This window comes from Macrotis lagotis, chromosome X, assembly GCF_037893015.1.
Source record: "Macrotis lagotis isolate mMagLag1 chromosome X, bilby.v1.9.chrom.fasta, whole genome shotgun sequence".
Lineage (NCBI taxonomy): Eukaryota > Metazoa > Chordata > Mammalia > Peramelemorphia > Peramelidae > Macrotis > Macrotis lagotis.
Genome location: NC_133666.1, coordinates 497,257,534 through 497,285,084, shown reverse-complemented (window position 1 = coordinate 497,285,084; position 27,551 = coordinate 497,257,534). Strand labels below are relative to the sequence as shown.

Genomic DNA, 27,551 nt, shown 5'->3' with positions numbered 1-27,551 from the left:
CAATCCTCAAGGAGCTTACAAAATTACTAGGGGAGTCAGGAAACAGTGAAGTTCAACTTGAAAATAGAAGTGAGCATGAAGGGAGCAAGAGGATCAGAAATAAGTTTGTAAATTGGGGTGGCTGGGTAGTACAGTGGTTAGCATCAGGGTCTGGAGTCAGGAAGAGCCAAGTCCAAATCCAGTCTCAGTTGTTTACTAGCTGTATAATGTTAGACAATTACTTAAACCTCTGTTTGTCTCATTTTCCTCATTTGTAAAATCATTCTTATAACAACACCTAACACTTGAGATTATTATGGAGATGAAATAACTTTATATGCTTATCAAGGGTCTGGCACATAGTAGACCCAGAACGTATATTAGCTACTATTGAAAGAGCAGGTAATATCTGAGCTAAATTTTTAAAGAAAGATAAAAACAAGGGGGGGGGGGGGGTATCCAGCTGAGAGGAAATGAATTATGGAGAACAGGAATAATTAGAAAACTTTTCTTAAGAGTCTTCTTCTGAAGATTCACTCGAAGTATTTTTCCTTAACATGAAATTGTAAGATGTATATAAAATAATAGAACTATGGAGAGATATTTTATGGAAACTGCTACAGGTTTTGAAAAAGTATTTTGCAATACTGTAAATTTTGAAAAAAAACACTGGAGAGTAGATTATAGGTCTTCTTTATCATCTCCAAGGCACAGAGTATATCACAAAAAGTAGTTCCCTTTTAATATTTATTATTTTGTTGTTTAGTTCCTGAGAATGCACCTATATGGCCTTTTAGGAAAATGTTTTGAAATTCATATAAAATAAGGCATCACTATCATGTCCCTATCTCTTCTTTAGCTCAGGAATGTTTAAATTTTTATCTTTTTCCTTACAAACATGTATTCATGAAAACATTCTCAGCTGGTCACACATAAGTCAAGGTCAATTTGAGACTTAAATATCAAGATTTGTTTTTTTTTATCATTAGTCACTGATAAATGGATCACAAAAGGTCTGATACCATTAAGTATAATTTAATTAACAAAATGTTCAAACCAACAGTCTCTTATACTTAAACAATTCCAGAGGGTATGAAATGATATTAAACTAATAATAAAACGTTGAACATATCTTACCCAAATCAGTTATAAGAATTGGTTCTTGCAAAGGAATGTCTGGCACTGGAACATTCGACTTGCCTACTCGAACTTTGGCAGGTTTTCGCTGATGTCTCAACTTCCTTAGTTCAGTATGCTTAAAGTGCGATGCAATATGGGTCTTTCTGTGACCTGATGTTCTAAATTTTTTGTCACAGTGAGGACAGGCAAAAGGTCTAACTCCTAATGGAAATAAAAAAACACAAATGAACATGATTGTGACAAATACTACACCTCAAAAAAATAATTATTGTAATGTGTAAATTAATTATGGTGGTATGGATGAAGTACCAGGCCTAGAGTCAGAAAGACTTATCTTTCTGAGTTCAGATTTGGCCTCAGATGCTTTACTATGTTAGCCTGTGTAAGTCATTTTACCCAGTTTGCTTTAGTTTTCTTGTATAAAATGAACTGGAGAAGGAAATGGGAAACCATGACAGTATCTTTACCAAGAAAACCCAAATGGGGTCATAAAGAGTTAGAAACTACTGAAAAAAAAGCTGAACAGTATCAAAAAAAATCATTATATAACTGAATTTGTGATCACCTGTGTATCCTCCCACAAAGAATATTGAAATGAAGGTATACCACAGAAATATTTGAAGTGAGAACTAAGGCCAAGCACTTAATGTTTTAAAATGAAAGGATTTAGCTGTGATTTTAAAACTACAAAAATTGCAACATTAACAAATTATAATTCTGGTAAAGATTTTGTGCAAAAAATGGGGATTTTGTACAAAAATGGTTATATAGTAAGCTTACTCTTTTGGGGTTTTTTTAGGTTTTTTGCAAGGCAATCGGGTTTTAAGTGTCTTGCCCCAAGGCCACACCAGGTAATTATTAAGTGTCTGAGACCGAATTTGAACTCAGGTACTCCTGACTCCAGGGCTGATGCTCCATCCACCGTGCCACCTAGTTGCCCCTTGTAGTTTACTCTTTAATGACTATAAAGTTTTCTAGATTTTTTTGCAGCTTTTCTTCTTTGCTGCTGGTCTTTTGAATATTTGGCTATTCTTTAATTAATCAGTTTATTAATTAATTACATGAAGATATTAAAAACAGTTGATTTTCTCTCAATACTTAAAGTAGTTTCATAATAGATTATCACAAATTTCTTATTTTATAAATATAATAATCTTTATGTAGCAGATTCACCATCATTGGTTTCCCTGAGGTCAATAGTAATAAGGAAAGAGAAGGGTTATTCTAGAGTTATGCTTTCACTGGCATGGAGATACCTGTGCCCCAAACATTCTCTACTAAGGCAGTAAGCAACTTGTCTAGAGAGCCATCTGCTGCATTAAGAGGTCAATCTTTTATCAACTATTACATTATCACAGTGCTTCATTTTATGTAAAATTAAAAATGATTGTACTAACTCGAAGTTTTGTAACAAATAAGGTTTTTTAAAATATCATTAACCTTTCCTTGACACTTTTCAAAATAAAATTAAAAATCAACTCTTGATAATTATTAATCTTAAAGTATTGAAACAAATAATAATTCATAAAATTTATCAACTGCATAACAAATTATTTAAATTAATAAATTAAACAAAAGGTTAAGTACTCTAAAATTTTAGCACTCCAAATGCTATGAAATTTAAAACTGTTACAATCTGAATTAGATTAAAATGTGTCTTCTATGAACTAAGCATTCATATTTTTCCTCAAAATTGAGACTACAAGAATTTTGCACATAGACCACCTCTACAAGAAGACTCTTTACCTGGATTATTGTAATGTCCCACTAATTGCTCTACCTGGTTTCTTTCCTAAAGAATAGGTTTGTTCAATAAACTCTAATTGATTTCTAACACCTCTAGAAGCAAATATAAATTCCTGCTTGATACTTAAAAGCGCTTCACAACCTGGCTCCAACCACCTACCTTTCCAGGTTAATTGCACATTATCCTCCCTTTCATGAACTCTACAATCTCTTCTCAACTTGAACTTTTTACTTTTGCTCAGAGAGCATCAAAACATCAAATTCCATGCACCTGAACAGACTTGTACCAGAGGGCTAGAATGAAGCATCTCCTCAATCCCTCTGAAGATGCCTTTTCTTCCTCAGCCTGCAAATACCCTATTCTCTCCCTCCCTCTCCACTGCTCCTTTCCCCACCAATGACTTTAGATTTGTCCTCTTCTCCCATCAGGAGTTCCCTAAAAGTATGAACAGCTGTTTTTGTCCTTAAATTCCAGTACTGAGCATACTGCTTATCATATAGGCACTTAAACAATTCTTAATGTATTTCTATTTAAAAAAAAGTTTTTCTTTTGCCTAGAAGAATGTACATAGATTTTATAATTTATACAAATTAAAGAATATGTGTCACTTTTGATTATAAAAATGCTAAATTCTTAATCAATGCTGCCTCAGAGCACAGAAATAACCCCTTTGAATGCTATTGAACTAAGTCATATAAATTAGATCCAATACAATCTATGCTCCCTAACCTAGATTGGGTCTTCATTGTACAAGACAGTACTTTTATTTTTCCCTAAGTAACTATTGTCATAATCTTACAACTGTTATTTTAAACATCTTCTCAAACCTCCTATGACCTTGTCCCCACCTAAGAAAATACCTCATTTCCTATTTCAAAGGAAAAAAATGTAGAGGATCTAAGTTTCTTTTCTCCTGTTCCATAACTAAAAAGTCTTCAGAAGTCTCATCATCTATCTATTCTCTTCCTTGTCCTAATTTCTGAAGAAAATAGGGTGTTTTTTTCCTCAAAGCCAATCCCCTCAAGTTGGGTTTTTAATTCTTTCCCTACCTACTTCATTCCCTATCTATGTCTTTAAGGAGTTACCTCTTTGATCATCCCTCTTTATTTTCTAGTCTTTTAAACCACTTATATACTGTTTTTCTTCCCATTGGCCTGTATACATTCTCCCCATCCTTAAAAATCTTTACTTAAGTCTGTCACCTTCCCAAACTATCATCCCATCATGTCCTTCAACAGCTAAACTCAAAGAAAATGCTATGTAAATATATATATATATATATATATATATATATATAACATGTTTCTTCTACTCTATTTACTTCTTGCTATCTAGTTTCTGACTTCAATAATTAATGTAAATTACTCTTTGCAAAGTTATTAATGATATCTTAATTCCTAAAATGGAATTTTTTAGGTCTCTTTTTGGCTTATTTTAAACATTTGTGAGAGTTGAAGTGTGTAGGTATTTTCATACTTATAGTGTGAAAGTATTATCTTTCAGCCTGTTGACATCATCTAGTACAATGGCCTTGAATATAGTAATGCTTAATTGGGACCTTGTTGGATAAACTATGCTAGCAAAAGCCTAATTTCCAATAGGCACTCCTATGCTAGAAAGTCTTCAAGTTTCAGCTCTATGTTTATCATATCAAAAGAAATTTGATAAATTTGCAGAAGCTCATCACCAGAAACTTCAACACTCAATGAGTAATGCATTTTTTTCAGACACAATCTAAAATATTAATAAATAAAACAGAGATTTTGAAAGATATCAAAGGAGGAACTACCAACACTGCTAAAATGGAGCCTTAGAATTTTGAAATATAAATATGCAAATTTATTGGGGAAACAAAGTAGAGAAATATTTACAATTACTTACTAAATGTTATATTATAATGTCCTCTAAAATATATATATATAAAATTTCTCTTATTACAAGGTGGAACCTAAAATTCAAGTATTAGCATTTACTCTGAGTTCACATATAAAATGAATTTGAAACTGCAACTTTAAATTCTCCGATTTGTATGGCAGGCTTGCAAATGGAGATCCTATGATACAGAACTTCTCCCCCAAAGACAACGTGATGGAGGGGATAAAACCCATTCTTCCATTTTTATTCAGGAAAAGGACCCAGGAAGTAGAAAGATTTTTTCCTTCTTCTCCATAGTTCAAAAAAGTTGCAATTATGTATGAATAAATGGTTGTCAGCAGAGGATTATAAAATCAAGTTAAACTTTTGAAATAAAAATAATGTTAATCGGGTAAAATCTCAGGCTCATTCTGCGCTGTAGCTAGGATAATCCTTCAGTGTAATAGAGCTAATTTCTAACTGAACATTTAAAAAAAATAATTTATCTAAATTCACAATTTGGAAAAATAAATAGCAATTTGCTCTTCTGATTGATATTATGGTTCATAAGCAGTAATCTTTAAGGGTCCCCATGTGAGACAGTGTCTGGGTTTCTCCTAATCACTTCATTAGACTGTTATAGGGTCCAAAAGAAAAATGTAGCAAATTAAGCAATAAAACTCCCACATAACAGATGTGAAAGTGCTTGAAAAGAGAAGAAGCACACTAAAATGTTGTAATTCAAACTTTTGTGTTGCATTAATATTTCCAAGGTGGTCATATTTATGATTTTTGTTATTATCGATTCAATATCCCTTAATAGACATACTGTCCTCCTGACTCCAGGACAGGTGATCTATTCACTAGGCCACCTAGCTATCCCATAAACATGCTGTCAATGAAGACTGAGGGAGATTCACTGAATCTCCTGAAGGAGAAATGTGTCATCTTTAAAAAATTCAAATATACAATTGGGAACTAGAATATAAAAGTATTCGTATATAAGTGTTTTTCTAGAGGGGGAAAAAGGCACACATACACAAGATTTGGGGTATAATTGGCTATCAGATACACCGTCCAAAACAAAACAACCTTTTTCAGGTTTTCAAATAGGAGATCATTTAATTCTTACCTGTATGAAGTCTGATATGAACTTTCAAGCTTCCTGAGGTGGAAAAAACATTTCATACAGTATTGGCACTTAAATGCTTTGATGCCAGTGTGAGTTTTTATGTGAGCAGTAAGAGTGCTCTTCACAGCAAAGGCCCGGAAACACTGTGGACATTTAAATGGTTTTTTCATGAGTATGAATTCGAATATGGCGTACTAGGTCACTGGGCTTCTTAAATTCTTTTGTGCAATATGGACACACATGCCATCTTATTCCATTCTCTTCACGAATTGAACCTGCATAGAAAAAATAAAAAAAATTATGCATGTGCATAGGCAAAACAAATCAGTCTAGCTAAGTCAAATTGTAGATTGTTTTAATTTTCCTATTAGAGAAGATTAGGAAATTTCTGCAAATGAATGTGCAGAAAATTGTCATATTATTCTTTTATTTTTAAAAAGTGAAATAATAAGTTCTTTCCCAGGATATCCACATTTCTATTAGTGAAATCAATGAGCATTTATTGTCTACATTTTTGTTTTTTGAGTTTCAGTACCTGACACATAATTGTCTACTCTGTGACAGGTACTGAAACTACAAGAACAAAAATGAATAACTTTGATCTTAAGAAGTCAATATAGGCTTGGAATACACTCCCTTTTGAGTTATTGGGCTATTCAAAGCCATTTCAAGCACTACTTTCTATATAAAGTTGTTCCTTATTCTCCCAGCTGCTAGTACCCACCCCCTGTATAATAGGCAATTAATAAATGTTTATTCATTAATTCTTAAGAGAACAATTATTTGATTTTTAAAAAATGTATATTAATTTAAATATGTGAAATGGGATCTTAAAACAAAAATCCCAATAACATACCTGACAGTATAAATAAAATAATCAAAATTCAATACACTTAAGTTGGCAGAAAATCTCTCTGCCATCAACTGAAAATTTTATTTACACCCACACATACCCCACACCTACACCCACAAACACACACAGAGAGAAGTAAATGCAATGGGATAAAAAAAGAATCAGTTTCAGAACTAAAGGAACTGGGTTCATAATTCTGCCAGTTATTTCCAAGTCAATTCTCTTTGACCTCAATTCACTAATCTGTTAAAACAACAAGTTGAACTAGATGTCTTTTAAAATCCTGTTCAGTTCTAATCTGTGATCCTAAGTTCAAGATAACCCTGAAATCTTAAAATATGGGAGAATGGTGATTCCATTAACATTAACACACATATTCCCATATATGCATAAGTACATACATATGTGCATATAAGTCTAAATGACTGGAGAATTATTTCTCAAATAAAGAGGTTAACAAATAATATTTAGTTATTTAACTTTAGCTGTAAAACACACACACACACACAATTCTATAAAAGAACCAACTCTAAAAAAGAAAAGATCAATGTTTAAGAACAATTTACTATATATATATATTATCCAATACTGTTTCAAAATAGATCCAAACAATGAAATATTACTAAAATTACCAGGCAGAAAAGGTGACTTCTTCTTTATAATCTTTTTTTCTTTCTTATCCAATTTATCTGAAGTTTCCTGTTCTTTATCTTGTTCTGCTTCTGTGGGGTCTGGTGGCTCATTTGGAAACATTGTGAATATCTGGATTTTTGAATCTGGGACGCACAAGTCTTAGTTTGGTTGGAGTCATTAGGATGTGCTGCAACTGGAATTGAAGACAGCCCACCTGTTTTCTAAGGCTTGCTAAGATAGAACAAAACTAAAAGGTTAATGGAAGAATTCAAATCTGCCTACCAAAGTAATATCCTCCAAATAACTTATATGACATTTATTTAATGAAATTCTAATTGTGATCAACTGAAAACAAAAAATTCCTATTTTAGAGGATCATTGTAAAGTAGCAAGGCATAATCTTCCCTCAGTTATGATATTTTGCTGCACTGATTTTCTCAACTCCCATTCAAAGTATTGTATAATATAAACTTAAATTACCATACAAAAATGGATTCAAATTAGTTTGATTTTCAGGATTTCACAAAGTTACTAAAGTGGATTAATCTTATATTAGGATAACTGGAGAAGAAAACAGATTGTTAAGTATTATTATTTTTAAAATAATGTTTCCTACAGTGTTTCTTCATACTTCAGAAACCATGAAGACATACTCCACGAAGAATTGTTTATAATAATGAAGATAGGCTAGAGAAGATGCGTGTTAGTAAATGTAGAATATGGATGGAGAGAAGGTAAAATTAATAGATGAAAAACTTGAATGATTCCTCCTCTTATGTGTCCTATTAGGAACTCATATAAAGAATTCCTCAGAATAAAAATTTTATGTTTGGCTTGAAACAATAATATTGATGATTAGAAGCTATACAATTACTACTCAGGGAAAAAAGGGGAATCTTTAATAAGGCATTCCTAAAATCTCTCTTAGTAAAGTAAATTTTACCAAATTTACTTTAAAAGAAATACCAATTGTTTGACAACCCTTTTTACTAATTAAAAAATTTTAAATAAAATTATATAGATTTTTCACTTAGTCAAAAAGAAAATACAAAAGAATTATTTCACTATAGACACACTTCAATACTTCAAAGATTTGTTAACTTCCTGAGGGCAAGTATCCTTCTCCTGAAAAGGACTGAACAGCTTAGTAGATGATGTATTCAAAATTACTTGCCTGTTTAAAAAATTTCAGATATTTTACTTTTTAATGCTTGATAACTCAGTATTATAAAGTCAGAGGAGAATAAAGTATTAATATTGTTATAATTAGGTAGGTATCATGGTGTTTCTATAATTCTACATAAACATGATTCACCTGTAAAATGTCCTGATTAATTCCCACTGTAATATTTATTTGCTGCCCTGGTTGTGGAGATGGGTTTGTTTCAACTTGTCCTGGTTCTGACAGTTCCAAAAGCTGCTGGATGACATCAGTCACTGCCTGTGGACCCTGCTGACTTGCAGATGAAGTTGCTGGGGTTTCTGTCTGTTGGAGAGGTGAAGGTTGAAAAAGTGTGGCCTGAAATATATAATATTTATATAAAACATAACAAAATTAAGCTTTATTTTTTGTTCTACTTTCTTCATAAAAAATATAGGCAGTGTACTATTTAGGAATACTTGATTTACAAATGAACTACATAAAATAATGACAATTGTCTTCCCCTCGACCAATCAAAACTCTTGTTATACTGAAGAGTGAAACTGTTAGACCACAGCAATTCCATTCAAGACCATGCCTCCACCCCATATGCCCTGCAGTCACAGCTGTCCATTTCTGATATCCTCTAGCTTACTCTGCTTTCTAATCCTAAATGCTGCCTTCTTTCTCCAATTCTAACCAACCCCCTACACACACACACACACACACACAACCTCCCTGAAAGTCCTAGTTCCCAAGATTTCCATTTTCAGAGTCCCTGACCTTCCCTCTTCCTATCTATGCCAAAGTCCTCTTCCCATTTCCTAACCCTGGGAGCCCCCTTCATCAGCAATCTCCCCATTCCCTGACAGAGTTAGGAACCAGGTGATTATGAGTGTGCATGTATGTCTACGTGTGTGTGTTTGTGCGTGTGTGTGTGTGTGTGTGTGTGAGGAAAGAAGCAAAGAAGGAATAGAAAAACCCCACTTCAGATGGCAAAAACCTTCTTGTCACTGGGATCACCAGAGTAAAAATATGTTCTTGGCTTCCCTCTTTAGAACTCGGAACACATTTTTCCCATAGAAACAATGATAAATGTTAGTTAGAATCTATAGGTCTACAGAAAATATAAGTTAACTATATCATGAGTAAAGTACATTGTGAGATTCTCTGGACTCCTTAAGTCTTTATAGGAATACTGCTATAGGAAAATTCAATTCAATTTCGAAAAGGTGAACATTTTAGGTGAATGATCCCAACAATAAGGTTGACGTGACTTCATAAAGGCATATTCAGAAAATTCCAATAAAATCAAGGTTTCAGAGATCACTTTTAAGAATATCTGAAGATACCACTCCCTGCTATTATTTGTACCTCAATATCTTCTTTCAATAAAACCAAAGATTACCCAGTTAGCCCCCTGACCTTCATCCTATCTTTTATTATGCCTTATTAAGCCCAAAACTTTTATTAGCCCCACTTTTCACTTCCATCATTAGTATTCAATGTTGTTGAACGGAAAAAGGTGGGGGGGGCAGGGGGAGGAAGATCACAAAGTGGTGCTGGGTCCACTATAAATTTATATTATATAATCTCAAATGAGCTCTCACTGTACCAGGATTGTCTCTAAAGGAGTAACTACTCTTGGACCACACTGCCTATTTATTCCAAGGCTTTTCTTACCTCCTCAAATCTCCAACTCCCCTCCCTCCATTCTTCTGCCTCATACTTCAGAGACCCTTTTCTCTCCTGCTCCTTTTCCTTCTCATTCCATACCACTAAAATATCTTTCTCAAAGATCTCCTTCACAGCTGTTTAAAATTAATAAGTATTCTTTTGTGCCAAGGGAAACGTGCATACCTCATCCTAATCCTATTTTGTGCAGTAGCTCATTTCTTCTATCATTCCTACTCTATCACTAATCTTCAGTAACTCCCTAATGGCTGTTTCCATGCTACCTAAAGATACTTACCATTAAAAAAAAAAAACCAAATGAGCAAACCTTTAAAATCCTCATTTGATCAAACTATTCCTGCCATCTATCATCTATCATCTTATATCTCTCCTCATTTTTGTAACTAAGCTCCTGGAGAAAGGTATCTGTAATTGGTACTTCCATTTTGCCACTTTTTCATTCAACTGTAAATTCTCTGAAATATAGCTTCTGACTTCATTATTCAAATGAAACTGTTCTCTCCAGAGTTTCTAATGCTCTCTTAATTGCCAAATCAATGGCCATTTTTCAGTCCTCATCTTCCTTCATCTCTCTCTGCAGTCTGATTCTATCAATCACCCTCTTCTCCTTGATATCCTTTTCCCCCCCTAAGTTTTCATGACACACTCTGGTTCACCCCCTTATCTAACACTCCTTAGACCCATCCCTCCTTAAGTCTTTCTTGATAGATATTCATTCAGGTCATGTCACCCCAAGACTCTGGACCCTTTTTTCCTGCCATACTATCCTGCTTAGTGATCTCATCAGCTTCCATGGATTCAATTATCATCTTTATGCAGATAAATCTCAAATCTATCCAGCACTGACTTCTCTCCTAATATCCAAATTTTTAATCTCCAAAATCTCTAAGTTGATGTCCCATCTTGAATTCAGCAAGTAAAAAAACTTGACAGAGCTTTACCCCAAACCCTGTCTTCTTCCTAACTTCTCCCTCAAGACCAAAGCCACCAAATATTCTTCCAGTCACCCTGACCTCCAAACTAAGTGTCATCCTTGACTCTTCATTCTCTGTCATTCCTCATACCCAACCTGGTACCAAGGCTTGTTGATTTTTACCCTTGAAATAGTATTCATATACATCTTCATATTTCCACTAACACACATCAATATGATCTCACATTTACATTACTGCAGTAGCCTGTTGGTTGGTCTATTTGCCTCAGTTCTCTCCCCACTCCAATTAATCTTCCATTTAGCAGTCAAAGTGATCTTAAAGCACAAGGAAAACTATGTCACTCCCTTACTCAAACTCATCACTCCCAATTACTTCAAGATCAAATATGAAATCTTGTTTGACTGATAAAGAACATCACAATCTAGTTCCTTCCAACCTTTCTAATCTTTTTATCCTTTATTCTACTCTATATAATCACGGTCTAGCAACATTGACTTCCTTGCCATACTCAAGCTATACGCTCCATGTCTCCTAATACTGGGCATTTTCACCGGATGACTTCCACACCTGGAATACTCACCCTTATTGCCCCCAATTATAACTCTGTTTCCTTCAAGACTCAGATCATTTGGGGTGGAGTCAAGATGGCAGCATAAACTTAGGAAGCTTTTCCCAAAACAACTTTAAATGAAGCCCCTACACAGGCCTTAAAGCTACAAGATCTCACCAAAAAAAAAAAAAAAAAAAAAAGTCAAGCAAGTTTATCAACTCAAGATATTCAGTAAAGGTCTTGGAGTTAAAAGGGAAGTTGAGACCAGTGTAGATACAAGAGCCGGGAAGCCAGCCGGAGGCTTAGCCACAGTGCAGCTCAGGTCAAGGCTCAGCACACCAGCCACAGGAGGCCAAAGTTCAAGCCTAGGAAGGCTGGAGCAACAGAGGGGTGGGTTGAGTATCCTAACACAGGCAATGCCTTGGCAAACAGAAAGCCAGGGGTATCCTAAAGGAGGAATAAATACATAGGCAAGTGATAAGCCAGAGACCAGATCCTTGTTCACTACATTTCCTGTTCCCAAGAAACAGAAATTAACTATCAAAATGAACAAAAAACAAAAAAGCACTGAACATAGAAAGCTACTATTCTGATAGGGTTGATGAAAATGTCACCTCAGAATAGGATAACAATGACAAAATGCCACATGTGAAGACTCAAAGAAGTTTGTGAATTGGCCTCAAATCCAAAATAGACCTTTTGGAAAAGCTCAAAGACAATTTTAAAAGCCAAAGAAGAGAGGAAGAAGAAAAACGGAGCAAAGAAATGAGAGCTATGCCAGAGAATTATGGAAAAACTTCCTAGAGAAATCACCTCCTTTATAAGTAAAAATGACCAACATCATAAAGTAAAATAAACAACCTGTTAAAGGAAACACAAGAGCTAATTGAAGAAAATAAAACCCTAAAAAACAGAATTGGACAAATGGAAACTAACAACTCTATGATATTCCATCAAACAAAACCAAAAGGCTGGAAAAACGTGCAATTTAAATACCAAAGAACCACAAGCAGGTTTATGCAGGACCTATCAGTTTCTACATTAAAAGAGAAGATGGCTTGGAATATGAGATTCCAGAAGGCAAAGGACAATGGCTTAACAACCAAGAATCAACTCTCCTGTAAAATTCAGCATTTTCTTTCAGGGGAAAAGATAGACTTTTAATGAAATAAAGAAATTTCAGAATTATCTACTAAAAAAGATCAGAACTGAACAGAAAATTTTATCTTTAAATACAAGGCTCAAGAGAAGACCTAAAAAAATTTAAAAAGGGTGGGGGGGACCATCGAAAACATTAAACCATCTTCCTACATGGGAAGACAATGATTGTAACTTTTGAGAATTCCATTTCTAATGGGACAGTTGAGAAAAATGTCCTTGGACAGAGGCTGTGGATATGAAGTGACTATGAGGTAATGATACTTACAAATCAATGGATCAATCAATCAATCCTTGAGAATTTAAGGTCTAACAGGATAGATTAAAGGAGTATTTTTTTTGTCAGAGGTTGTAGGACTAGACAAGTTTAAAACAAGACATGAAAAGAAAGTTTATACTTTCTAATAGCTAATATATGAGGAATTAGAAGATTTAAAAACCACATGAAGAAGCCACAAAGACCTATTATAGTAAAGAGAAAGAAGGGAGGGTGGTGAGCACTGAATAAATCTTACTCTCAATAGATTTGGTCCAACATGGGAATTACATTCCCAATTGGAATGCGGGGAACGGGGGGGGGGGGGGGGGGGGGGGGAGGAAAGGGAAGAATGGACAGATTAAAAAGGAGGGAGAAAGTAAAAAAGACTCAGATCAAGCTTAGCTTCTGCAAGAAGCTTTTCCCAAGCTCTCCCAACCACTAGAGTGAATTTCCTCTAAGATGATCTCCAATTTACCCTGTATCTTTCTTCCGTGTACACAGCTATTTACATGTTATCTCCCCCATTTGAATGTGGGGCTCCTTATGAGGAGGGACTGGTTTTTTGCATTTCTTTTTACCCTCCCCAGTGCTTTGCACACAATGCTTAATAAATGCTGCTGTTATTTTCCTATGATATATATATGTAGTTATACATTTAAAAAATGACTGACATATCCTAATGACCACTGCTTTTTAAAGTTTATTACATGACTAAGTTTTGAAGCTAATGCACCAAACTGCAAGGAAGTGAAGAATGTAGATGAACAGATCCAGATCATCAACAGTTTTTTCATAAAGCAAAATAAATTCAGCTCTTTCAAGATTCCTCAAAATATATTTCAATAGAATTAAATGGAAATAATATTTCACACTGACCAAATCATGTTTTTAACAGTGAACACTTGTTCTACATAAAAAATGGGGCTTTTCAGAAATGTAACCAGTAAGCAATAAAACAAAAATATTTTGAAATATTTATATCATAGATTTTATTAGATAATTCTTTTAACAATTTTAATAATTTTAACATTAAAGGAGGTAAAACTGAACCACTAGACTTTCATTAGAAACCCAGACTTTCAACTAATAAATTTAGTATCAAGAGTTTAAAGCTTAAGCACCTGGATAACTACCAACTGTCAAAAATACAAAGTTATGGGTCAGAAATTAAAAAAAAAAAACCTCAAATGAGTTTCTTTACACTAATTTTTTTTTTAGTTAAGCAAGGAAATCTAATAAGGTTTCAAGATTTTAGTTCCTTATAATCAGCTGCAGGAATAGAATTAAAGAGTATGTAATTAGAGCATTCAAAAGTGAGTAGTTCTGTTAAGTTTGCGCAAAAGAAGTGTTGTAAAGCACTAGTTACTCTCAAATATATCTTTATATTACTTCTTTCTGCTAAGATAAACTGATTAAAAAAGATTTTTAAAACAGGAACCAGAGGCTGGAGGGAATAGCCTCAGAACAACTAAATAAATATTTCATTGTAATTTTAAGCAATCTTGATTTCTTAAAGCAAAGAGAATAAAACAACTTTTATATTAAAAGAGATCTGCAGATAGCTCAAAGGACTAACAACTTATAAAGTTGCTGTTGGATCATTTTCAGTTCCATCTAACTCTTCATGCTTCTATTTGGGGTTTTCTTGGTAAAGGTAATGGAATGCTTCACTATTTCCTTCTCCAGCTCATTTTACATATGAGGAATCTAAGGTAAACAAGGTTAAAAGGTTTACCCAGGGCCAAACAACAGAAATATTAAATGTCTGATACCATAATTAAACTCAAGAAGATGAGTCTTCCCTGACTCTAGATTTGGCACTATCTTCCCCATCAACAAGTTGCCATAAGCCTTTATAAATAACTGTAAAAACATTTCTAAACCTAAACTAATTCTTCCACACATACCTAAATCATTTATAACTTCATAGTAAACTAAATTTTTCCTTCAAAGTTAACATCTCAAGTGTGAAAATAAAGTTAGGAACAGATCTTCTATTTTTTAAAAAAGGAGGTGCTAGATAATAAGGATTTCAAAGCATTTTCCCTTAAAATAAAGACTCTTAACCTAGAGTCCCCAGATGTAGAGGAGATTCATGGATAGATTTCAAGGTTTCTGTGAACTTGGATGAAAAAAAATTACATCTTTACTTAAATATAATTAGTTTTCTTTGTAATCCTATATATTTTATTTTATGCATTCAAAAAACATTATGTTCATATAAGTCTACTAAAGAAAAACGGTTAAGAAAACCAGTTTTAAAAGAACGTTAACTGGGGCAGCTAGGTGGTGTAGTGGATAAAGCACCGGCCCTGGAGTCAGGAGTACCTGGGTTCAAATCCGGTCTCACACACTTAATAATTACCTAGCTGGGTGGCCTTGGGCAAGCCACTTAACCCCGTTTGCCTTACAAAAAAAAAAAAACCAAACCTTAAAAAAAAAGAACATTAACAGATGACAACCAATTATAAAAAAGTAAAAAGGGAGAACAAATAAAGAGCAAGTTTTGTAGTCTAACAAAGGAAGATCTTTCTTGATCTACTGACAACACAGGTTCACTTAACTATATTGGGCCTGGGGCAACTCTCTAAATATATACTGTATCATAATTGCTGATCCTCAGTGAAAAGACCAAGTTTTCTCACCAGGGGTTTCCTACACAGATAAAATCACAAGTTCAAATGAAAAAATAAACTCAACACCAAAGTCAATGTGGGATCAGCCTAGCTCATTTCAAATGTATTCGGGTCAAAAGCTAATATGGTTCTCTGGTTCCTTTTTTCCTCTTTTTCTATCACTTTTTCCCCTCTTCTTTTATATCCCCCAAATGACCATAACATAAAACTAATGTTCAATTTCTTAAAGTTAAAACTGAAATAAAATATCACATACATCCTTAAATATATGTAATTTTATTAATATATTTTCTCTAGTAATATGAATGTGAATTACAACAAACTGGCCCTATCCTACTTTTCCAACCTTAAAAGAATATTGCTCTTCCTCAGACAATATAACCAAGCTAAAATAGTATTCTTTCTCTTCTTCACAACACTGTTCTACCTCTTTTCTGTTTACCTTTGCACTATGTTCTTCACACCTGGAATTATTTTCTTTATCTGTTTCTTAAACTCTCTAATTTCCTTCAAGACTCATCTCAGAATCAATTTCCACATGAAGTTTTTCCTGAATAATCCTCCTTCCCAAAGTTTACCTTGAATCTATTTTGTATGTATTTTGTATGCGGCTATATACAAGTACACAGTTTCCCTGGTGAGAATGTAAAATATGTAAGGTTAAATATTATGTCTGTGACCCAGAGGATAGAATGTCAGGCCTAGAGTGAGGAAGGCCCAAGTTCACAAGTGTCATCAGTCATTTACTAGTTGAATGACCTTGGGTAAGGTATTAAACTTGTTTAATTCAGTTTCCTCATTTGTAAAATAGGGATAATAATAGCAATTATCACTCAGGGTTGTCATGAGGATCAAATGAGATCACTGTAAAGTACTTTAACATAATTCTGGCACATAGCAAGAGCTACATAAACTGTAGTTGTTATTATTATCATCACTCCATTTTTGTCAATGTCTTTGTTTATTCACTGACTGTTTAATCACTTGTTCTTCTTCCCACAAATCTGCCCAGAGGATCTTTTTAATTACTTTATTATGATTTCATGAGGACACTTAACATGTGTCTACGTTCATCACCAGTAATTCAGTTTCAAAGCATTATAATCAATTTAAAACCATCATGTCCATTAAATGTCTGTGTGCTTATATGCACATGTGCACATACATATACATAAACACATGCACATACGCATGCATATATATTACAATTTAAAGCACTTTAGATGGACAGCTAGGTGCCACGGTGAATCTAGTGCTAGGTCTAGAGTCTAGAAGATTCACCTTCCTGAGTTCTAACCTCAGAGACTCTGTGTGTGTGTGTGTGTGTGTGTGTGTGTGTGTTTGTGTGTTTGTGTTTGTGTGTGTGTGTGTGTGTGTGTGTGTGTGTGTGTCTGTGTCTGTGTCTGTGTCTGTGTCTGTGTCTGTGTCTGTGTCTGTGTCTGTGTAAGGAACTGGTAAACTACTCTAGTATTTCTGCAATAAAATCCAAAATGGGGTCATGAAAGAGTCAGGATAAAACTAAAAATACTAAACCTTGAAAATCTGCTTGCATATTGTTAATTAAATACTATATGTACTTGTGAAAGTTATAGTATATATTAGACATATAGATAAATCTACAAACAAAATTATGTGATTTAAAAATATGAGACCCCTTAAATGATTTTTTTCTCTTTAATAGAAAAAAAATTCCTTATTTCTCCAGTATTAAGTTCACCATTGATTCACTGTGTTCAATACCACATATATGTCAATTGGATTTGTTCTAATCCATAATTATTATATTCCAAATCCCTACTGGTTGTCTCACAATCTGTGCTATTAATTTTAAGAAAGATAGTCAAAGAATATGGATGGATGAGTTAAAGCTTTAGGCTACTCCTTAAAGCAGAATCTCTAAAATTTATTAATTTTTAATTAAGGGGCAGATTGGTGGCACACTGAAGAGTACCAGTCCTGGAGTCAGGAGTACCTGAGTTCAAATCCAGCCTCAGACACTTAATAATTACTTAGCTGTGTGGCCTTGGGCAAGCCACTTAAACCCCATTTGCCTTAACCCCCCCTCCAAAAAAAAAGAATTTTTAATTAAAATTTATTCCCTGTCTGCAACCAAAAAAGTTGTAAAACATCCTGAAAGAAATAGCAATAAACTAAAAAATAAGACTACAAAGGCAATAAAAAACTAGATCTATTTTCATTACTAATAAAGGGCTATTCCTTTTCCAAAAATGTTATTCTTACAATCAGTTTTATCAAAAGCAAAATTTTGAGCTTATCACAATTGCCAGGGTCAATTATATCTTAATGTTCCTTATATAATTCTATACTTACATTTTTCCATTTATTTTCAACTGGTTGTAACAGTGTAGAAGAAGCAGTACTTTGGGACTGAGATATTGAATCCTAAAAATAAAAGCAGCAAAAAAAAAGAAAATTTTAAAAAGAATAAACATTACAACTCATTTTCTTGTTCCCACAAAGTATAAACAATTTAAGAAAAATCTGCACTTCAGACGTGGGAAAATTTAACCCTTAATGAACAATAACCTTTTAATTTATGGGTTAAGGAGACAAGTAATTCTATAATTCATGGCTTGTAATTATTGATAAATTCGATTGTAACTGTATGATTTCTGTAAATGAAAGCTTATATTTCATGTTCTCTAATTCTGATGAAAGTCTATTAATTGGGGTCAATTACTATTTCTATAAACAAAGAAATATAACTTTTTCTCATAACCAAAGCTCTATCCAGTAAATTTCATAAGAAATTTAACTTTGCCAACAATTACAATATTCAGACAACACAATTCAACCATAAACACAAAGATTTCACATACAGACAATTCTTGCTTTTTACATAAATTTGTACTTTTCAAATTTTACTTTAAGTAAAGAATTCTAAAAGAACTCTATATCTCAAAAAAACATCAATGGGGACTTTACTGTACAGTACTGGACTCTCTCCAATCCTGCCCCTCAGCTCGGCACTCCATGGTAACCTCCCCCCCACTCCCCGAATCTTCCCCACCCCGCCCCCAACAACAAAAACCACTCCAAGTGAAAGTAGAAGAAAGGACTGCGGAGAGACTCTGCTACCATGGAATCAGGGCTTGGCTGGAGGCCTCTAGCACCAAGAGAGACCTTTGTCCTTGTGCGGCCCCTGTCCCCACCCCACACCCACTCCTTCCTTCAGGAGGCTCTTCTTGGCCCCAACCTGTATCCCTTCTCTTCTGTCTGTGTCCAGCCTCCATCTCCCATTCATCCTAGTGTTTCTAGCTGGGCCTCCACATGGCCCTGGTCCTCATATATTCCTGTTCCTGCTCTTCCTTTTTTCTGTCCCTGATCCCCAAATTTCCCTGAACCATGGGTCAGCCCCCTTCTGCCACAAGGGCAGAGCTCTCATCCCCCCCCACAAGCAAATTCACATTATGCAAACATCTATGTAAAGGTCTGTGAACAATCCACTGACACAGAATGAGAACTATATATACTTTTATAAACTACATTACCGTTGTAACATGAGTAGTCTCTGTAGAACTTGCTGTATTCTGTGGTCCACCCATATGCATCTTGCTGATGTGAGTATTTAAGCTACCTAAACTTTTGAATATACAACTGCATTCTGTGCAATTATATGTTGGACCATTCTTGACCTTAAAGAATTGTTTAAGAAAAGAAAATTAGATTCTTACAATCATTTATTCAATGTTAAATTATAGTAAACATAATCAAATTTCATCCTAATGAATTTTCCTTCCCAAACAAAATAGGGAAACAAAGGAACCCTACTTTTATTTAGGGGAAGGGGGGGAGAATTTTTGTTTGATGTTTTAAGTGAATACCACTCCTGCATTCCACATATTTTAACATGGGACAAATAGTAGGAAATAAAGATTACAATATATTCCTATAGCTCAATTTAACCTTGTCAAATCAAATATTTAATATAAAGGTCTACCAACATGCTGGCTACCTTCTTTGAGCCTTCTCTTTCTATTGCTAAGGATATAAGTAGAGCACAGTGGCTAGCCACAATCTCTCACTATGCACCTTAGTCATCTTTTTCTAAATTACATTTCTTTGATCATGTCCTTTACACCAATTCTCCTGGATAATTCCTTATTTGTAATAATAAAGTTCACACTAAAGCACATTTATGGTCATACACATGATTCTATTTTCAATTGTTCTTTGCATGATTCTCAACTTCAAATCTTTGAGAGATTCAGAATTTCATGATTTCTGAACATATATCATCACCGGGAAAGTATTGGTACTATGTACAAGATACTATTGTCCTCTTGGAAAACAAAGACCAAAAAACCCTCAAAACTTTCCTGTCCTTAAGGAGCTTACAGTCTACAGACAGATGAATGTAGATAAGTAAAAACAAGGAAGAAGACAATATTAACAAACTGTTGGAATTAGGAAAAGCTTTACAGGGATGCAATTTGAAAATGAGTGCGGGAAAAACACTAAAGTCAAGAATGTCAAGTTCAGGGGATAGCTAAGGAGATTATTTGAGTTAGAATGCAGTGCCTAAAGAGGTATAATGTGAGATAAAACTGGAGAAAAAGATGCTGCAAAACCCACGGTAGAAAGCTTTAAAGGCAGACTAAGAAATTTTGAATGTTATCCTAAAGGAAACAGGGAGCACTAAAGATTTTTGAGAGGAAAATAAACACAATCAGAACTGTACCTGACAAAAAAAGGTTGAATTATGAAGAGGAGAGACTTGTACACATCAACATCTAATATATCAATCTACTTGAGATATGACAATAGTCTGGAATAAAGTCTTGGGAGGTCTTCTAAGTACAAAGGGAGACAGACATAAAGGATATTGTGTTCATATAACTGAGAACACCCAACCAATGACTAGAAATAGGGTAATGCGTAAAAGTTAAGAATTCAGGATGACTAGGGTGGCTAGGTGGCGCAGTGGATAAAACACGGGCCTTGAAGTCAAGAGTACCTGGGTGCAAATCCGGTCTCAGACACTTAATAATTACCTAGTTTAGTGTGGCCTTGGGCAAGCCACTTAACCCCATTTGCCTTGCAAAAAAAAAAAAAAAAACAAATTCAGGATGACTGCAAAGTTTCAAACCTGATTAGAATGACAGTGACTTCAAAAGAAATAGAGACATTTGGCAAAAAAGGAGAGGATGAAAATAATAAATTCCATTTTGGATATGTTGAGTTTGAGAGGTCTCAAGTTAGGATATCTAGCATGCAGTCATTAATGCAGAAAAAGAGTTGCAAATAAGTTGATATGATTGGAGATAAAGATCTAAGAAACACCTAGGAAGCAAATTCACAACCACATGATGAGTAATTTCTCAAATGTAATATAGCCTAATCTTTTCTTTATATTTAATTCTAGCCCCAGCTTAGTCTTCATCTTTTTTTTTTTTTGCAAGGCAAATGGGTTAAGTGGCTTGCCCAAGACCACACAGCTAGGTAATTATTAGTGTCTGAGACCGGATTGGAACCCAGGTACTCCCGACTCCAGGGCAGGTGCTTTATCCACTGCGCCACCTAGCCACCCCTAATCTTCATCTTGAATGTAAATCAGAAAAACATGTATAGAGAGGTCAATTCTGATTTTACTGAAACATAACATGGTATATCCCTTTTTGATATGCAGATTTTTAAAAATGTTTTGAGCTGCTATGGATCTTGATATGGAATGGAAGTTCTGCAGTGAAACTTAGGTTTGACATAATTAAGCATATCATACATAAAAATACAAACATGAATAATATAATCTTCCATATGGACTCAAATATCAATTTTTTTTAGGTTTTTGCAAGGGAATGGGGTTAAGTGACTTGCCCAAAGTCACAAAGCTAGGTAATTATTAAGTGTCTGAGGCCGGATTTGAACTCAGGTCTTCCTAATTCCAGGGCCGGTGCTCTATTCACTGTGCCACCTAGCTGCCCCTAAATATCAACTTTTAATAGCTCAAGGGAATAGGTTATCGAAGTCACATTTCATGAGATGTGTCTGAATGGACCCACAATTTTAATGAAACATTTCAGACAATAATATACAACTTTGAAGATAATGAAAAAGAAAAAAATTTTCATTACCTTAAGACCGGAATTCAATTCAATTGTTTAACAAATACTTATTAATCTCTGAGTATGACATTGTGATACACAGTAGGCATATAGCCAGGAAGAACAATAGTTCTTGCCCAATATGAGCTCAATAGTAAATTTTAGTGGTGGGGGGAGGGGGGTGAGTCCCAAATCTCTGATTTAATAGATGTTTAAAAAAATGTCTGCTGAGGAATCTCTCTTTACCATTTCACATTAGCAACTGTAGTGTATCATGTAATATGAATGAATTGCCAGGACACCAAAGGGTTAAGTATAAAAAAACAAATTTAATACAAGTTCAAATGCTTTAAGTGTGCAGGAGAGAATAAATACAAATTTAAAAAAGGAGAGAAAACTACTACCTTAAGGAAGAGGAAAGCTTTTGAGGAGGTAGTGCCATAATTGTTGAAGAAAATTTCAACAGATATACAATGCTTTGCAAATTAACTAAGACAAATTAAAATAATTAAATTTACTGGCTTCTACAATAAACTTACAACTTTTATCTTCTGGGGTACAGGGAGGGAAGGAGGAGATTAAATAACAGTCACTATTTCAATCTGGGGCAGCAGATGTTCTAATGGGCAATAAGTTACTGCAATGGGTTAGGCAAAGAGGGGAATGAAGTTCAAAAAACAGGTGGTAGCAAAAGGGATGAAAAGAAGCAAATGAAAAGAAACAGTTTAAAATAAGGCTAGAAAATTAAGTGGGAGCCAGGCAGGAGAAGGCTTTGACTAAAATAAGTAGGTGGTGTATTAATCTAGTAAGAGATAGGACATCAAATTTTTTTTAAGAATATGAACAGGCCTATGCAACAGCTGAATTACTTGGACACTGGCATAAAGAATAGATTTAAAAGAGGAAAATCTGTTAAGTCATACATGAGTTCAAAAAAACAACTTTACAAGTACCAACTAAGTCAGCAGTGGTAATGCAACAGTCCCAAAAGCTAATGTGATTTTTAGGTCCATTAAGAAAGGTAAAGTTTTCAAGAATGTGGAGATGATTATCCCCCTACAATCTAGTTTGTTAAAAACTATATTTGCAGTATTGTATTCCATTCTGAATGCCACAGTTTAAGAATATAGAAAAAAAAATGTTCTAAGGACAGCAATCAGAATGCTGAAAAGTCAAGGGCAAGGGGCAGCTAGATGGCACAATGGATAGAGCACTAGCCCTGGAAGCAGGAGGACGTGAGCTCAAATCCAACCTCAGATACTTAATAATTACTTAACTGTGTCACCTTGGGCAAGTCACTTAACCCCATTGCCTTGCCAAAAAGAAAAAGAAGCTGAAAGGCCTTGAATCTATACCATATGAATATTTATTAAAGGAACTGAGGAAGTTTAGCCTGGAAGAGAAAAGGGATGGCTATAGTCTTTAATTAGTCACTGAGCTATTATGTAGGTGAAGTTAACTCATTTCTGCTTGGGCCTAGAGAGCAAAATTAAGAATAATGTGGAAGATGTAAAAAAAAAGGTAAATTTACACTTGGTATTAGAATGACCTAAAATTAGCAGAATGGGCTGAGTTCCCATTCCCCTACCAATTCTTCAGAGTGGTAGAGTACAGATTCCTTTTGGATATGGGTTTATACTGGAAAATGACAATAAAAATAGCATTTATAAAGCAATTTAAGATTTGCAAAGTGTTGTACAATGTTTTCATGTGAGACCCTCACAAGGGGTACTATTAACTGAAACAGAGAAGTTAAGTGATTTGACCAAGATTACACAGTAGTAATTTGAACTCAGGTCTTCCTGACTCTTATCCACTATATTAACAGCCAAAATAGCTTTCCTTTCCATTCTAAAATTTGGTGATGCTATAACTCTTTTTCCCCCTGCACTAATTTGCCCCTGATTTCCTAATTCTCTGCTCTAGTTCCTATCTTCTGGGATTATGGAGGGATATGGCAGTAGAGAATTTTTAAAAACTCACATACTTTATTGGTTTATGGTATAATCTGAACAAAAGCTCAAAAATGCCCGACCAGATGGTTCTAAAAATGACCATTAGTCTTAATAAAGCCCTGAAGAGAAAAATAAGTATAAAGAACAGGTTAATATTTTTTAAAGATCAACCAATGTATTATTGAATCAATCAATAAGCATTTACTAAGTGCCTATGAAAATAAAAATGAAAAGCTCTTTTCCTTGAAGAGCTCATATACTATCCTGAGAAGTAATGTGTGTACAAACACATCAAATACATGAAATAAATACCAGATAATTTTAGGGCAGAGGGCTATAACAACTAGAAACATCAAGAAACAAGCATTATGGATATTTTATAGTGAAGCTCCTAGGAAAAAAAGTCTGTTCTTGTTGGTTCCTCTTTCTTTCCTCTCATAGTTAAGGCTTTTTCAATCCAGTTCCTGATTCCATAATCAACTAAAACTGTTCTCTAAAGACTAAATCCTGCTACTTATGTTGTTACTGACTACCTTTTCTCTCTGCATACTCTCTACTCTAGACACTGCTCTCAGTTCTCAATCTAATTGTCTTTACTATTCCTTTGTTGCATTATTATCCAAGCTGCACCTTCTAATTGTGCATAAATTCCAAAACTTTAGCTTGGGCCCTATCTCTTCATGTTCTACACTCTGCTTTGTTAACTCACCAACTCCCATTAGTTTAATTATCATCTCTGCTGATGACCGACCACAAGATCAATATAATCTCAATTTTCTCCATACTGAGTTCCAGTAGGCAATCCACTGACTACTAAACATTTCAAACAGAATATCAAACTCAAATGCAACATGTCCAAAAAAGGATTCATCTTCTTCCCTCATAGTCAATCCATCCATCCTTCTTCCAAACTTACCTATTTTGGGCATATGCATATATAAGCATATATCCAGTCAGTTAGACTTGACTACTCCACCAACAGTCATACCCAAGAGGTTACCAAGTCAATTCTATTTCCACAATATCTCTCACATTTGAACTCTTCCTTTTTCTCCTCTACCCACCCTTATTTGAGGATCCTCATCAACTTTCACCTGAACTATAACATTAATCTCTACACTGGGTTGCCTGCTTCAATTTTTTTTCCTTCTCTCTAGAACATCCAGTTATCTGCCAATGTGATTTTTCCTAGAAAAGATTCCAAGCACATTATTCCTCGGTTCACGAAGCTCTAATGGCTCCCTAATGCCACTAAGATCAAGCTGAAACCTCTCTATTTACATTTAAGCCCTTTCACAGACTGACTCCTTTCCAGGATTTCCCTTCATACACCCTTCAAGCTTCAACCAATATGAACTTATCATTTCTCATACATGACACTCTATTACCTGTCTCCATGCTTTTGTGCGGATTTTCCGCCATGCCACAAACATACTCCCTTCTCACTTCTGCTCCTTAGACTCACTGGTTTCCTTCAAAGTTTGGCTCCAGGTTTACTTTCTACCTTCTAATAAGACTCCTTTCCTGTTTCACCAGCTGTTAATACTATCTACACCAAAATTATTTTCTATTTATATACATGCTATCTATTCTAATAAAACTTAAAATATTTGAGGGCAAGAACTACTTCATTCTTATGTCATCATATGCCCATCTGATACATAGTAGGCATTCAAGAAATATCTGTCAATTGATTCATCAATCCCATGGTGAGATGCTGTGAACACCACAGGCAAATATAAGACTCTGACAGGACTTTGTAACTCTTATGAGTTTAGTTCCTTATTTTATTATCTTTTCCCCTAAACACCATCCTCTCCATTATTTAAATATTTCTGTTTAGGGCAACAAACCACTCATAAAAACCCAGAGTCACAACCTCAGAGTGATCATTAACTCTTCCCTCTACTTCAACTAACTTGGCTAATCCATTACCAAATTTTAATCCCACCTCAATTCTACCTGAACCTTTGCTCCATTTATTCCTCAGGTCTGAAATGTCCTTCCTCATCTCCATCTCTTGGAATCTCTAGTACCATTCAAGGTTCAATTCAAGTATGATGTGAGCTTACTTCATTTTATTGTGCTTCACTTTACTGAACTTTACAGACAGTGCATTAAAAAGAAACCACGCCATAAATCAAAGGTTTGTAGCAACCCTGTGTCAAACAGGCCTACTGGTGTCACTCTTCCAATAGACTGTGCTCACATCTGTCTCTGGGTCACATTTTGGTAATTCTCACAATAGTGCAAACTTTTTAATTATTATCTATTATGGTGATCTATGATCTTTAATGTTACTATGGTAATTGTTTTGGGATACCACGAACAGTGCCAGTGAACTTAATTGATAAATGTGTGTTCTGACTTTCCACTAACTAGTCATTTCCCTTTCTCTTTTCAAGCCTCTTTCTTTCCTAAAATACAATACTATGTGCCATTTTAAACTCAGTTGATAAAACAGCGACAGATTTTGAGAAGATTGGACTCCCATTTTGAAATAAGTTTTACTGTGGACAAAATGCTATCAAACAGTATTGCCTACTACACTGAAATCTTTCATGAAAGGAACAGTCAATCCATGAAGCAAACTTCATTGCTGTCCTATTTTAAGAAATTGCCACATTCACCTCAATCTTCAACAACCTCTAAGCAAGACCCTACAATAGCAAAAAGATTATGACTCAGTAAAGGCTCAAATGATAGTTAGCATTTTTTGAGCAATAAAGTATTTTTAATTAAAGTAGTACAATGGGTTTTTTAACCATAATGTGCTGCACACTTAAGAAATTATAATACAGAATAAACGTAACTTTCACTGAGCACTGAGAAACAAAAAATTTACATAACTTGATTTTTTGTGTTGGTCTTGAATTGAACCTGCAGTATCTCTGAGGTACGCCTGTATATCTTATAGCCCATTCTTGATTTCATCCAATTATTAGCACTCTCTAATAGCACTATGCCCAAATTACAAATTTACTTTATTTATATTTACCTACATATATGCTATCATAAAAAAATTGAGGCTGCTTGAAGGTAAGAAATGTTTTCATATTGGTCACTGCATCCCCAGAACATCACCTGTCATCTTAACAAATGATTGTTTAATTGTTTTAAATTTATTGATTTTAGCCATCCTGAATTTTGTCACTCCTTACAGATTTTTAAACTACTCTGAAAGTTTCAAAATATTTTAACTTTGTCAAAGAAATTTTGTCAGGGAACCAGCAAAGAGCTTTGCTCAAAAAATTCTTACGAACCCAATAAAATATTTTGATTACCTTCAAGACAGTTACAATTTTGGACTAGAAAACTAATATATAAGAAAAAAGGATGAATTATAAAAAACACTAAATATTGGATTCTGTAGCACAGATTCTATATCCTGAATAAGTATTAGAGATTTTTATCATTGATTTTCTCAAACTGATTATTTTAACTCTGATTTTTAGAACTATTTCTAGCTTATTACATTATTAATCAAACCCAATGGATATTCCCACAAGAAGTTTGGGGAAATATTACATTTGTCTGATTAGATTTATTCTGATATATTTATGAGACTATCAAAGTATAATATCCATCCCTAGTTAAAATTCAACTAATTACATTAAGGATTAACATTGAAATACATAAAAAATGAAAAATGCACATCATTAAAAGCAAAGGACAACTCTAATTTTGGAAAAGAAAATCAAAAGGTAGATTTCACAGTGAAAAAAGGACTGGCCCTGTTAGTCTGAATATCTGAGTTGTAATGCTAGCTCTATGTGAATAATGTCTGACAAGTTTAGGCTTTGGTTTTTTCCATGCATA

General features: G+C 34.3%; 1 protein-coding gene across 1 annotated transcript in view; it reads right to left on the bottom strand.

The window, feature by feature from the left end:
• The window catches only part of ZNF236 (zinc finger protein 236), a 222,667-nt gene that overhangs the window by 104,458 nt on the left and 90,658 nt on the right, over positions 1-27,551 (bottom strand). Inside the window, 10 exon segments of the mRNA XM_074202830.1 lie at positions 1,117-1,320; positions 5,853-5,898; positions 5,900-6,016; positions 6,018-6,127; positions 7,338-7,449; positions 7,451-7,474; positions 7,476-7,559; positions 8,645-8,857; positions 18,044-18,115; positions 19,225-19,368. Of these exon segments, the coding sequence (XP_074058931.1) occupies positions 1,117-1,320; positions 5,853-5,898; positions 5,900-6,016; positions 6,018-6,127; positions 7,338-7,449; positions 7,451-7,474; positions 7,476-7,559; positions 8,645-8,857; positions 18,044-18,115; positions 19,225-19,368 (1,126 nt within the window).